The sequence below is a fragment of the Lepidochelys kempii genome, chromosome 1 (genome assembly GCF_965140285.1).
Source record: "Lepidochelys kempii isolate rLepKem1 chromosome 1, rLepKem1.hap1, whole genome shotgun sequence".
Classification (NCBI taxonomy): Eukaryota; Metazoa; Chordata; order Testudines; family Cheloniidae; genus Lepidochelys; species Lepidochelys kempii.
Genome location: NC_136380.1, coordinates 133,617,454 through 133,632,036, shown reverse-complemented (window position 1 = coordinate 133,632,036; position 14,583 = coordinate 133,617,454). Strand labels below are relative to the sequence as shown.

Sequence of the window (14,583 nt, the reverse complement as noted above, 5' to 3'; positions counted from 1 at the left end):
TGGGGTTGACTAACTCAATATGTAACTTTAGCAATCACGAAACTGAATCAGAGATATCCCAACTCATCCAACAAACTTGAGTGGTCGTATGTGGTGAAATCTAAAGTCTTACTGGTACACATGATATAAATGCTTCTTCTCTTACTTAACAATATGTTCATCTTTGTGGGTAGAACTGTAAGCTTGTTTTATTTAAAAATAAACTCCAACATAACTTTTTAATAAGGTGCAACATATAGACTGCTTTCTACAATTAAAAAACAAAGCAAAACAATATTCATTAGTATGTAGTCATTCCAACATGGAATTAAATGGGATCTTCTACAATGCTTGAATGGTCTTATTTTCTGCTTCACGAAAACAAAAAGCAGTTATTATTACAGTGACAGTCAAATAAGGGACTGGGGCATGTTAGCTTTGTCCTGTTCTTTAACAGAAGGCCTCCTGGTGCAGAACACTTCACATACATGTCAGAAGCTAAGCCTAACTCAACACAGTCCATGCATAACAAATTTGTAATACTGAACTTGCATCATTCATCATCAAAGGTTTTATTCACCCATTTGGTTTGACATCAGCCTCAGTCCAACAGCTTGAAAGCAAGTATTGAACTGTAGTTGCATACATTGAGTTATATACTACAGTAACTTCCTCACTCTTAAATTAACCAAGCTCTGTGAAACTTTTTAGGTTCTGCCGAATTAATTAAGGTTGGGATCTATACTTCAGGGTTTGTCCAGTAACTTCTGAGATCCATGTTGATAAATGCAAAGTAATGCACATTGGAAAACATAATCCCAACTAGAAAAGGAGTACTTGTGGCACCTTAGAGACTAACCAATTTATTTGAGCATAAGCTTTCGTGAGCTACAGCTCACTTCATCGGATGCATACTGTCTGCATCCGATGAAGTGAGCTGTAGCTCACGAAAGCTTATGCTCAGATAAATTGGTTAGTCTCTAAGGTGCCACAAGGACTCCTTTTCTTTTTGCGAATACAGACTAACATGGCTGTTACTCTGAAACCTGTGTTAATCCCAACTATATCTATAAAATGATGGGGTCTAAATTAGCTGTTACCACTCAAGAAAGAGATCTTGGAATCATTGTGGATAGTTCTCTGAAATCATCCACTCAATGTGCAGTGGCAGTCAAAAAAGCAAACAGAATGTTGGGCATCATTAAGAAAGGGATAGATAAGAAGACAAAAAATATCATATTGCCTCTATATAAATCCAGGGTTTGCCCACATCTTGAATACTGCGTGCAGATGTGGTCACCCCATCTCAAAAAAGATATATTGGAATTGGGAAAGATTCAGAAAAGGGAAACAAAAATTATTAGGGGTATGGAACGGCTTCCATATGAGGAGAGATTAATGAGACTGGGACTTTTCAGATTGGAAGCGACAACTGATGGGGGATATGACTGAGGGCTATAAAATCATGAGTGGTGTGGAGAAAGTAAATAAGGAAGTGTTATTTACTCCTTCTCATAACACAAGAACTAGGGGTCACCAAATGAAATTAATAGGCAGCAGGTTTAAAACAAACAAATGGAAGTATTTTTTCACACAGCACACAGTCAGTCGGTGGAACTCCTTGCTAGAGGATGTTGGGAAGGCCCAGACTATAACAGCATTCAAAAAAGAACCAGATAAGTTGATGGAGGATAGGTCCATCAATGGATATTAGCCAGGATGGGCAGGAATGGTATCCCTAGTCTCTGTTTGCCAGAAGCTAGGAATGGGTGACAGGGAATGGATCACTTGATGATTACCGGTTCTGTTCATTCCCTCAGGGGCACCTGGCATTGGCCACAGTTGGAAGACAGGATACTGGGCTAGATGGACCTTTGGTCTGTCCAAGTATGGCCGTTCTTATGCCTTTTGGGAATACTGTATGGACATAAAACACTGATGATACCATAAAGTGCTTGTGCTATGGGCATTACGTAAGACATATTTTATAGCTGTGATAATCACACTGGGTGCCTAGTGTTATCGGTGACAGTCTTCAGAGGCAGTCCTTGCCATGGACTGAAATTCTAATAAGACTAAAAATAGCCTCCTCTCTTTCAGAGATAGAGGGTGTAACTGATGACAGCATTTGGCCTTCTGCATTCAGACTATTACAGTCTACTAAAACAAAAAATACCTACATTCTGCATCCCACAGAGCACCTGAATAGGAAGGCTTTAGGACCAGGTTAGCATCATTACCCCAACATACCTGGAGTTGTTTCCTTTTAAACTTCACATTCTGGGGACATACGTGACACAAGGTAACAACAACAATTGCTTTCTTGCACCCTTGTCCAAGCTTGGTGCTATGGAGGGTTGCAGCATGAATCCTGTACATGGTACAAGCAGCTTAAAGAATGAGAAGCTCTGCTAGAAAATAAATATTTCAGCCATTCTATTGTAGCCCACATACCTCCTGGGTGTGGTGTTCTGTCTCATTTAATGGCACCGAGACCACTTAGAGATTAATAAGTCTGTCACAGCCATAGCTAATAGCCATGTGGCTTTTAGCTCATGCACTAGAGGCTCATGCATTTAGCTCCAGAGATCCCAGGTTTGATCCTGCCTCCTGGGCCAGGGTCTGTCAGTGTTACAAGTGAGGGATCATCCAGGATTTCAACTGGGAAGTCTCTGAAGCTCAGAATGTGCTTCCTCAGCTAAGGGAAGTATGTAACCCACACAACCCCTGGGTGTGGTGCTCTTTCCCATCTAATGGCACCAAGACCATTACGGAGAGATTCATGAGTCTGCCCTACAGCCTTAGCTAAAGGCCATGTGACTTTTGGCTCAGGCATTAAGCTCCAGAGGTCCCAGGTTCAATCCTGCCTGCCGCTGACTGGGGTCTGTCAGTGTTACACTATGTTAATTTAAGTGATTTCTTAGAAAGTGCAAACCATTGCCAGGGAGGAATAAGGAATAAACTGGAGCAGGGAAGAAATCACTGCAGAGCTTCATTTGTCTGTTTTTCTATTTACATGGTGGGAGATTGGTGCCCATTGATTTTCAGTGAGAGTTGGGCACCTAATTGTCCTTTGTGCCTTTGAAAATCTTCCCCGAGCTTTTTACGGTTTTTCCATAGTTATAGCAAACTACATCATACTAAATATTACAGTACCAATTTGCCAATTTTTGCACAGAGAAATAAAGAATCCTTACAAATCAGTCTCTTCATTTTAAAAATAACAGAAGAGAGCTGATTGACAAAACTGCTAAACTGAGTAAACCTGAATGGCTTAAAGCAGGAAACAAAGGACAGGATGTTTAAAGTGAACAAAAGTGTATTCTACAGCTTTAGTTCCACTCCAGTCTCAATTAACTTTTACAAAAATAAATGAAGATGACAAACTTCTCAGTAAATAGGACGATTTTTTTCCATGAAAATATTTTAGTATAATTCAGTAGCAAATAAATAACCATGACATCAGTAACAAGTAAATCAATGTGAATCATACATGCTCAGTTATCTAGTTTGGAACACAAAGGTTTACAGTTGGTACTAACTTATTTATAAATATCTGCTAGTCTTCGCACCTGTCTAATAAGTTAGTGTGAATGTTGGTGTGTTCTCCAGTACTCCTGGCTCCTTGTCTTCAAACCATATCATTTAAACCTATATCACTTCAAACCATATCACATATACCAGCAGAGCTGTTAGGAAACTCACTGAAGAAATATAGCTTGATGTTTGCAGCTATAGACAGCGTCTAACCTGACTACCTGATTAAATAAGTCTCATCCTGCATCCAGTCCTCTCTGTTGTAGCTTAGTTTTGGGCCACTCCTCATCACTGTATTTTTCTCTTTAAACAAAACAAAATACTGTATGCAGCCTTTGTGTTAATCTAGGAGAGATTCCTTCAAGGCTATTTCTTCCCATCTTCTGTTACCAGTCTAGTTAAACATGATAGATTCAGGGTCCTGATTTGCCATTTGAGCCATATGTCTTAACACATCCTTTTTAGTTATGATGCCCAGCAGCCTTCTAGAAGAGAAAAAGAAAGCAAAGGTGAATCATCTTATCTCTCATCTATTTTTCCTGTTCTGCTGCAGGGTCCTGTTTCGAAAGCTTCCATATGCAGCTGTAGATCTCCAGTTTGTTTTTAATCATCATTTTGGAAACTAAGCAAAACAAAAAAAACTATTCCCACCTCATGACCACCACCAAGACAATAAAAATCATGTCCATTATAAAAATGAAGTGCTTTGGTTCTCTCTCCCCTTTTGTGGAGAATCTATTCCACTCTGTGTTCAAGTGAGAACTGTAATTAATACATCATTTTGTTTGAGAAAATAATTAAATTCTATCAGAATAAAATTCACTCCCAAGCAGAGGGCTACCAGCATAAGATCTAGGCAACACAAAACCATTTAAACCATCTAATCAGGGGCTAAGTGGGGCCTATGACTTGTCCTGGCATTCTGCACAAGGCTGAATTTCAGGGAGTGTGTTCTTTTTAAAAATTCTGATGCCCTTATTCATCACCGCACAGCGCCTTACTCCCATTGACTTTAATGGAACTAAACAAGAAGTTACCATCCAACGGGAGTGAGAGTTTTGGAATCTGCCCCTTATTAAGCTATAACTAGCAATGCAAGTGCTGGTTGTGAGACATTTTTAATATCCAATATCTCACGACTCCTCAGGGGCCAGAATACTTCCCTTTCCAACTCTTGAAAATAGTTAGATACTGGACTTTGGAACCCCATCATTCTTAGAACCATTTGCCTTTCAATTCAGTTGTAAAATGATATTTGTGGCTGATGCTTCAAGAACTGCTAGAGGTAGAAACCAAAACCAAAAGGTTCCAAGCCAGAGTGCCTAATAGGAGGCACCTAAATCCATATTTCAAATCAGAGGCTTTATTTTCACAGATGTTGAGCACCCAGAACTGAAATTGACTGTGGATACTCAGCACCTGTGAAAAAGCAAGCAGGTTTTATTTAGGTGCCAAAACTTTAGGCACCCAGATTTATCAGGAATTGGGCCACTATATTATTCTGTTTATTCCGGTCACTAAAGCCCAGGCTAGACTGTGTTTCCAAAAGGTTTTAAAATCAGTTTGAGCTGTTAGGAAAATTTCCCCAGTGCAGACAAAACTGTTGTTTCACACTTTTGATTCAGTTTCTGTTCCTGATCAATTTTTTGTCATCTGGCTCTCATAGAGTTTTAACTCACTTTTCCTTGCTTTCAGACAAAACTGAGCAGATTTATTTTCCTCAGTTGTCATCCATATCATGCTTTTCATGAGCACTTCAGTCTGGCTGGAAGCCTAGGAACAAGCAAACCCTTTACAAACAGTGATATTTTGCCAACTCTGCATTTGCGCTTGCTTAAAAACAAAATATATTGGGACATCAGCCTGATAGTATCTGTATTTTATTGTCCCCTATCCTAGATATGGCACCTAAATTACAATACACTACAGAGAAGGGAACATGGTCTGAGCATGAACTCAATGGCAGCCAATACATCTTTGCTTCTAATTCAAGCTCTGCCACTGATTTTTTCTGTTGCCTTGGGCAGCCACTTGACCTGTCTATCTTAGTTTTAGAGAAAATAATAATACTTATCCAGCTGACTTCATAGGCTGTTGAGAGTTAGCTACTGTTTATAAATTCGTTTGAATAGCAAAAGTGCTATATATATTACAGCCACAGCAAAGCTGGTGTGGCACTTTCCTTCCCTTTAAGTACGTAATCGCGTTGGTTCATCTATATATACCTACCCACTGCGTGTGACAAGACATTGTCTGAGTCCAAGTTTCCGAAAGATGTCTACCACCGTCTCCATTGGTGTGTGGTCAGTTACTGTGAAAGGGCTCAAATTGAGAATGCGCCGTAGCTTCAGTGGGTGAGGGCTGTTGGCTGGGAGCTCTGGTGGATCTTCAGTGAAATACATGATAGAATTGCTCACCACCCCATCCTGACGCTGCCTTGCGTTCTCTGGAGGACAAGGAGATCAGACAAATGGCAGACCAAACTCATGTACATCCCTACTTGGAAATGAACGGTTACATTTGCTTTTAATATGCCAAGATATCAGAACATGGGATTACAGAGCAAATCATTTGCATTTCACAGGGCCACCACAGTCATTCAAAGAATCCTATCCCAAATCAAATATAAAGACAGTCCCCGTCCCTTTTATTTTGCTTAACATATCTTTACGAACATGTTATTTCTTGTATTGGGATGTTCATTGTCGTCATTCTCCTTAAATTCAAATGTTTTACACTATTGGTTTTAGCAGGTAGCACAATGCAGTCTCTGTATGAAATTCACCCAGGGCATCGAGGTATGGAAGACCTCCAAGATAATGGAAATGTGGAACTTCTGCAGTACATGTGCACCTGGATTTGGACTTCTACACCACCACAGAGGGGCAGTCTATGGGCATGGTTACTCGGTCGGTGCTCTGATCCAGTGACAAACTCCCATTCAGGGTGTGTGTAGGAGACATAGCCATTATTTCAGGATTGCTGAGCCACCACATGCCCTGCCCAGAGGTGGGGGGGGGGCAGATTCTGTCTCCTGAGCCTCTGGATACTTCTTCATATAAAGCTTGTTTACCTAGGCTTCATGTTGGAAGGAGGTGTGGTTCTGTCTTTAAGGAAAAGGAGCTATAGCGGGGGAAAAGTGCTGAGCTAAATGAATTTGATCACCTCAGTTTTCTCAACTGTGCATATTTGCCCATGTTCCAAATCAAAACCTCTCACTGGCACCTTGATCAAGCTGCGAAGTGAAGTTTACTCCTTGCTTTTATGACTATTATTACAAGCCTGTCACTTAACGTGTACCCCTAGCCATTTGCTTTACAGTTATTGTTAAAGTGGAAATGGCTGGTTTCCTTTGCACTTTTCTCTTCACTGGCTGTTCGTTTGTACTCTGCAGTGTATGGTGCTAACAACAGATGAGGTGAAATCTCAAGAATGATGATAGACACCTCCCTTCTCCCTAGTACAAACACATCTTGGGTTTTTGTGGGTTTTGTTTTGTTTTTTGTTTTTTTAAAGAAATCATAGCTAATTCTAGCCATTTTCCTTTTTGATTGATTCAGGTTGTTTCTGTTCTTGAGAGGCACAGGAAATTGGAGACAGTCAGTGCAAATATATATATTCTTGGAGCTCATTTCCATCAATCAAATCACAAAAACCTGCTCTGTGACTTGTAATGTGCATACAGTAATGATTTCCAACACATTCCCACCACATTACTTTTCTCTTAAAGATCATTTTGTTGTAATATCACTGAAATCAGAACGCTCCAGTTCACACCTAATATTACCTTGTCATGTGACTTTCAACCATCTCACCCCATATATTACACATCCTCCTGCAATTTACAGGAATTATGCTAATCTTGTCTTTTCTTGTCTTGATTTATACATCTGACTTTCAAAAGTGAATGTGCGTGCACAGGTCTTTGATATATTATGCTATGGGTTTACATCATCTAGCTGAAGGTGGTTCATTTAGTCTGACCCAGGTCAAGAAATGTTCCTCACATAACTAGCTGATTTATTCATGGTTCTTTATTTTCCCTCCTTTATCTACACAGGAAGCAACAGGCAATGACATTTTGGTTACTATTTTTCCAAAAGTACTACTCACCCCAAAATGACAATGACACTGGACAACACTGGTAAGCCCATGCTATTATTTTACTCCTGGATGTAAAATTTGTGTCTCTAGAGACAGTACTTTTGCAAACGGTACATTAATATTGATCTAAATTCAGTAGTACCATAAATAGGTTGAAATTTATACATAGGGTATAAATGGGTTGGGAAGTTTGAGAGATGATAAAATATAGTAATTGCACAGATATATTTCAGTCAGTGAGTGTACAAAACTTAGTCCAAGGAGCAAAGCAGCCCCAAAGGAAGGGTGACTATATTTGCTGACTCCCCTGAACCAGAGTAATCCACAGAAGACAACTCCTGTCAGATTTAAAGGTGAATTAGTCCCTCCAGATATGGACATGGCCTCTCAGATCCAAGTTACGCACATGAGCTTCAAATCCCAGCTTGTCTAACCTAGGTGTGGCTTAAATCCCATACTGAGGATTTCGCTGTAGTGGAAAAGTGCACTGAGTTAGCCAACCTGTTAGTTATCTTGTTTGAACTAATATGGTGTTCAACATTGTTTGCCCTGGTCCACAAGAATGGTTTAAAAACTTGTTAGCTAGTCACGGCTAGCCTTAGGTAATGCAAAATCAATCTGATTATACCATTTTTACATTAAAAGTGTGCATTTGTCTCCTTAGCTAGACAGACTAATTTGCCTCTCCTTCATCTTTTGCTACCAGAAGAGAAGCATTATTTCTTCAGGGTATAGCTACACTGGAGAAATGCATCCCACGATAAAATAAGTTAACTGTTTTAACTAACATGATGTGAAACACAACTGTTGCCCTAGGTGTGGACAAGGTCAGTCGTATTTAAACGTGTATTAGAAGGCGGCCATTGACGCGGATAATGAGATATTGCCTGAGGGAAGTCCAGGGGACTGCACTAACATGGCTTTAGTCCTTTCTGCAGGAACACTCTCAAAGTGCAGTGATAAGCACCAACACCCTCTGCCACCAGTATCCTCACTTGGAGGCTCAGTTCTCTTGCCATCCTTATTCACATGCAGCCTAGCAGAATTAGTAAGACATTACATGCTCAAATGTCAACAGTATGCAGATGACATACAACTCTATCTATCCTTTGTACTGTCATTAAGTTAGCTCAGTACTTGGCTGAGATCAGTTCATGGACAAAGAACATCTGGTTGAAGTTAAATCAATGAAGAAGATGGAGGTTATGTTGGTTGGCAGAGGAGTTTACAGCCACAGTGAAGTCTCCTGTGGTTGACAAAACACATCCAACAAGGGTTAAGCTCTTGGAGTTTAGGAGTGCTCTTGGATTCCTTACTGACATTAAGCTTTCACATAGTAGTGTTCACAATTGTCTTCTACAGCTGGCTAGAAGACTCCATCCAATCCTGCTGGCTGAAGACCTGGCCTCAGTAATATCTACTTTTGTTACTTCCAAATGGATTTCAGCAATGCAATATTCCTGGCACACAACCATAAGTGCTCAGTATAGAACACAGCAAAACATCTCTTCAGTATCATGGGCCACCATGAACTCATCCAACCAGTCCTCTGCTCACTACACTACATTCCCATTGAATACTGATTTATGTTCACAATCTCTAGTCTTACCCTCAATGCGCTCATGGGCTCAGCTTACTTAAAAAAAAAAAAAAAAAACCCCAATCTGTCTGTAGCTCCAGAACGTGAACCACCGCAAACCTCATCACCTTCCCTTCCAAGTGCAAGGTGCAATTCTTCAGCCTTGCCTTCACTAATAGGCAGACATGGCACAGTGTATATGCGTATATACATAAAAATATGGAAAAATAAAATAAAATTAATAAAAAATGCCAGAAAACATGCAATTTTTTCCCTGTGGGGAAGAAGAGATAAAGAAGGAGAAAAGACACACATGATGTTTGTTATAGCACTTCATGCCCTCTGGAAGGCTCTCCTATACCATGGTGCAGGGCCTGAATAGAATAGAATAGAATCCTATTGAGCTATAAAATTTAAATCAGGATTTTGATTTATAAAAGACACACATTAAATCATATAGAATCACCATGTACCATGAAAATTAACAAGAGAGACAGTTTATTGCAAAACTGGTGTAATATGAGATCAGAATCAGTCATATGGTTTCCAAACAGTTGCCATTACTCCCGATTGCAGCCCACTCTCAGCGGAAATGGGGGGAAGCAGAGTCCTATATAGCCAACGAGTCCTGGCTGATTTTTAATTCTTGACTCGCCCCAGGCCTACGAGAAGATATTTTAATTAGAGCTCCCCGGAAACCACACATTTTTTCCTGTGGAAAATTTGGATTTCACAGAAACCATTTTATAAGAGGAAAATATTTCAGTTGAAAAATGTGGACCAGCTTTAATTCTTAATTAACTCTGCACTAGTAATAAAAAGCTTAGAGACAGGACCACACATCCATGTGCCTCCCTGTGAACAAACCAGCCTTGTTGCTGTTTAGCAGCATCATCAAAAAGTATAATTCTCAGCTTTTTATACCAATTTCAGATGGTGTCTGATGTCTCTACCTTTAAATTAACGGGTCTGATCCTTTCCTGTTTGCAGCTTGCTGGTCACTGATGTTGGGGTCACATTAGTGCAACAGGCCTGAAATCCAGCATTGTAACTTGCTGTACACTCACTGCATGACAACATAAGGTACAAGACAGACAAGGGTCTGGCCCAGTGTATCTAATTTGTATTTTCAAGTTCTCACAAGGGAATTTAGGGAGTTGGGGATGGACGGCACCTTAAAAATAGTTAGAAAGAAAATTATATAAACTGCAAACTTCGTACATTTTCTAAAAAGTACCAACTCTTGGCCTTTATATCTTTTGTCAACTCTCTAACAGCTGGTGTATTTTGCCCTTCTGACCCTACCATATAGTGTATCTTTTGTATCTGCCGGAGGAAGTGACAGGCTGGAGGTAAAACGAAGATTTAAAGGGACACTGTCACAGTTGTTGGCTTAATTATCCTGTAAATGACTTAACCATTGTCTCATATTGAAGTTATTACTTTGAGGATTCCTTCCTCCTGATTTTTTAAGGGGTAGGGAAGAGAAGGAGTAGTGGGGGGGCTATTGAGTTGATGCTATACAAAAAAGCAGATTCCCTTGAACTACTTGATCGTCTTTTACAGTTAGATGAGCCAGGTACCTTATAGTTTGAGGTATGTGCACTTGCCTATTTTTGATCATTGCAAAACTAGTCTGAATTCACAAATAGGGTTCCCAGGCATCTGGTTTTCGACAGGAACACCCAGTCGAAAAGAGACCCTGGCGGCTCTGGTCGGTGGCACAGCGGGGGCCCGGAGCTAAGGCAGGCTCCCTGCCTGTCCTAGCTCTGCACAGCTCCCAGAAGTGGCTGCTAAATCCTTGCGACAACTAGATGCATGGGTGCCTAGGGAGGCTCTGTGCAATGCCCCCACTGCCAGTGCCAACTTCACAGCTCCCATTGGCCAGGAGCTGTGACCAATGGGAGCTGCGGGGGTGGTGCCTGCAGGCACGAGGCAGCGCAGAGCCACCCTGGCCACCCATGCGCCTCCAGGCTGCAGGGACCTGGCAGCCACTTCCTGGGAGCCATTGTAAGTGCTACCAGGACCCTGCACCTCCCATACCCCAACCCCTTGCCCCAGCCCAGAGTCCCCTCCTACACCCAAACTCCCTCCTGGAGCCTGCAGACACACCCCAACACCATGCCCCAGCCCAGAACCCCATCCTGCACCCAAACCCCTCATCCCCAGCCCCACCCTAAAGCCTGCACCGCCAGCCAGAGTCTGAACCCTCTCCAGCACTCCGAACCCCTTGGCCCCAGCCGGGAGCCCCCTCCCAAACCTCTTATTTCTGGCCCCGCCTGGAGCCTGTACACCCATCCCAGAGTCCATCCCTCGCCCTGCACTCCAGCCTACTGCCCCAGCCCAGAGCCCCCTCCCGCACCCCAAACCCCTCATCCCCAGCCCCACCCCAGAGCCCACACCCGCAGCCACAGTCCTCACTCATCTCCCACACCCCAACTCCCTGCCCCAGCCTGGTGAAAGTGAGTGGGGCAGAGAGCGAGCGACGGAGGGAGGGGAAATGGAGCGAGTGGCGGCAGGCCTTCAGAGAAGGCGCGGGGCCTTGGGGAAGGAGCGGGGCAGGGGTGTTCGGCTTTGTGTGATTAGAAAGTTGGCAATCCTATTCACAAACCATTTAAACCACCCACCTCTCAGTCATGCAGTTAAAAACAAACATACTTGTAACTTAAGGGAAGGCTGCAATATGTATTATAGCTAGAAAACCGGGCTCTAGAATTATTCTCTCATCTGCTCCTCAACACCCCCTCCCTATGCAGACCATGAATCCGACAACTTTTGAGTCTATGGCACTCTGTTAAACCTACAATGATGAAGTGGATTCCAAAGTAGGCACAAAGAGTTTTTCCATCCCTTCTGCTTAACATATATAACATGACGCCAACTATCAGTTTTGGAGGAGGGGAGATGGGAAATTAAATTATAGACTGACACCTGATGGGAACAAGTAATTTAATTTTAGGTCTAATTTTACTTAGGGATAGATCCACAAAAGGATAAATTGAGAGGCAAGGCTCTGAGAAATTAGGTATTACAAAGTTCAGCATTGCAGCACTTACTTCCCTTTGTAAATCTAGGCTTTAGGTAGTATCCTTTTAAGTAGAGCAGCTTAAAATGTAAAGAGTACATGGTTTACAGAGCAATTTTTGCTTCATGAAAAAGTCCCTGTAAGCAGGAGAGGCTGTCACCAAAATAACTGTTATTTTTTATTTATAAATTTTATTTTCCAAAGAACTCAGGAGCTTCCCCTCCTCCAATCATCTGAAAAATCATACCACTGATCTTTCAGGTCACCAAGGTCTGCAAGATTTAAATGCTTACAAATTAGAACAACTATGATGCGATAACAGAAACTAACACAGTGTGGCACCAGCACTTTGCACGTTGTTGTGTAGTGGTTGGGGTTCACAGATATCTCTGGACTTTTACTGCTGAGAGTGACAAGAGATTTGGTTGGAGACTAGAAATGCTACTGACCATGGTCTGATATGACTTTCACCAATTTGAAACTGGTTTAACTCCAACGGCTTTAACAGAGTTACTTCAGATTTACCTCAGCATAACTGAGTGAGGAATTAAACCCCAGAGGTTGGCCGAAGGTATGTTGTAGTGGGGAGGTTGCTTGGTTCTCAGAAAGGGTAGAAACAGCCTTCCACATCCTTTGGAGTAAACATTCAGTTTTGTTCTTATTTACCTATTCGTACATGCTTCACAGTATCACTCTAATACCCTTTACGTTCCCATTAAAATCTATATTGTACTCTTTACTCACTTATTGCAAGAATCAGTTCCCGTCTCTGTGCAAAACCAATGAGACGCTCCGAGTCTTTGGAAACCACCACCGGAAAACCGTTGTAATCGGTCTCTTTGATTAATGTCTCCACATCTTCCACTGTCATACTATCCTGTGTTAGAACAGAGAGTGGAGGCTCACCACGCCTAGGCCTCATGACATCTGTTGCTAGTGTTCGGTGTGTGAACTCGTCCTTAGCATCCAGAAATGGGTAACCATTCAAGTGGATGTGTGCCTCGTAGATCCCTTCTTTCCCAAAGGCATCTGCTACCCACTTGCTGGTCACAGCTGCAGCCATTAGAGGTACAATATACTCCAAGCCTCCGGTTAACTCAAACATAATAACCACCAGGGAGACAGTCATTCTGGTAACTCCACCTGCCAAGAAAAAGATCATTCAGGTTCCCCCCTAAAAAAAAAACAACAACAAAAATCTATAAATGTACCAACTCTTTGGACTTTCTAGTATCTTATATGCATAAAGGCATGAAATTATTCAAACCCCTCACTGTCTGTCGTTCACTGAAATTACAGGTTTCCATTTCATCTGCTGTAATTTTGAACAGAAAAGGTAACAGTGACACGCTCAACCCAAGTTTATTAGCATGTGAAAAGCAGATAATTACGGACTCTGGTACCTGCATGCTTGGAGATTACCTTAATTAAATAATCTGGCACAACAGTAAAGCACACACACGTCTGAACTATATTTGATACATGACATACCAAAACTCAATGGATTGGGGTCAATCTAAATGCCTAGGCCCATATTTCTGGGAAAATCAGTGCTAAAGTGTAGGCATAACTATTGCAGACATGTTTAATTTCATTATTGACTTCTTCATTTATATAAAATTGATCATATTGAAGGTTTAATTTGAAAACATACTTGATTAAGGATTACACTCTTAAAGAAAAAGAAGCATTAAGGGAACTGTATTAAATGTAGCCCGCTCCTTGATCAACCCCTGGAAATTGCTTGTCATAATGTAAGCAGCTTCCATGAAATGTGTTCTTCTAGCTTGGTTGTGATGCCTTCTGTGCATAAATCAGTTCTAGCATCAACATTCTCCACTGTAGTTTCTTTGTGCCATTTTATAATCAGTTTACTGCTGCAGTTTACATTACAGGATATAAAGAATCATATAATCACAGTATAACGATTGTATGTGTTTCTCCAGGTAATATGTCCGAAAAATAATTGTGAGAATTTGATATTCTTAGATCTCCAAATACAGTGCCATTGTTTAGATTAGAGAAATAAGAAAATAGGTTATTAAAAATTTGTTTTTATGTAATGGCATGGGTAATGCTATGCAGTTACAATTATTACATAGCTAACTGTGGCTGTAAAAACAGAATAGGATTGCCTGCTAATGGATGCACAGTAAAGAACTTTTCTTTAATATAAAGGAAAAATGTCTGCACTGATAAATTCTGTTTTGGAATGCTAAAGAAAAGCATAAAAAAGGACAACTGAGGCTGGTTTACTATTTCTGACATTAGGTTCCTACCATGACTGGTCTCACAAATCATCCTACTTATCTGCCAGTGCTCCTCTGGATGCAGCTTTCATTGGAAGCCTAGTCAATTA

The 14,583-nt window shown here is 41.2% G+C and overlaps 1 protein-coding gene across 1 annotated transcript in view; it reads right to left on the bottom strand.

The window, feature by feature from the left end:
• Positions 1 to 943: 943 nt before the first annotated feature.
• The window catches only part of CLCN4 (chloride voltage-gated channel 4), a 56,712-nt gene continuing 43,072 nt past the window's right edge, over positions 944 to 14,583 (bottom strand). Inside the window, exons 10-12 of the mRNA XM_073354691.2 lie at positions 12,969 to 13,367; positions 5,746 to 5,962; positions 944 to 4,001 (exon numbers count right to left, since the gene is read on the bottom strand). Of these exons, the coding sequence (XP_073210792.1) occupies positions 3,911 to 4,001; positions 5,746 to 5,962; positions 12,969 to 13,367 (707 nt within the window). The 3' untranslated portion in view covers positions 944 to 3,910. The remainder of the gene's footprint in view (positions 4,002 to 5,745; positions 5,963 to 12,968; positions 13,368 to 14,583) is intronic.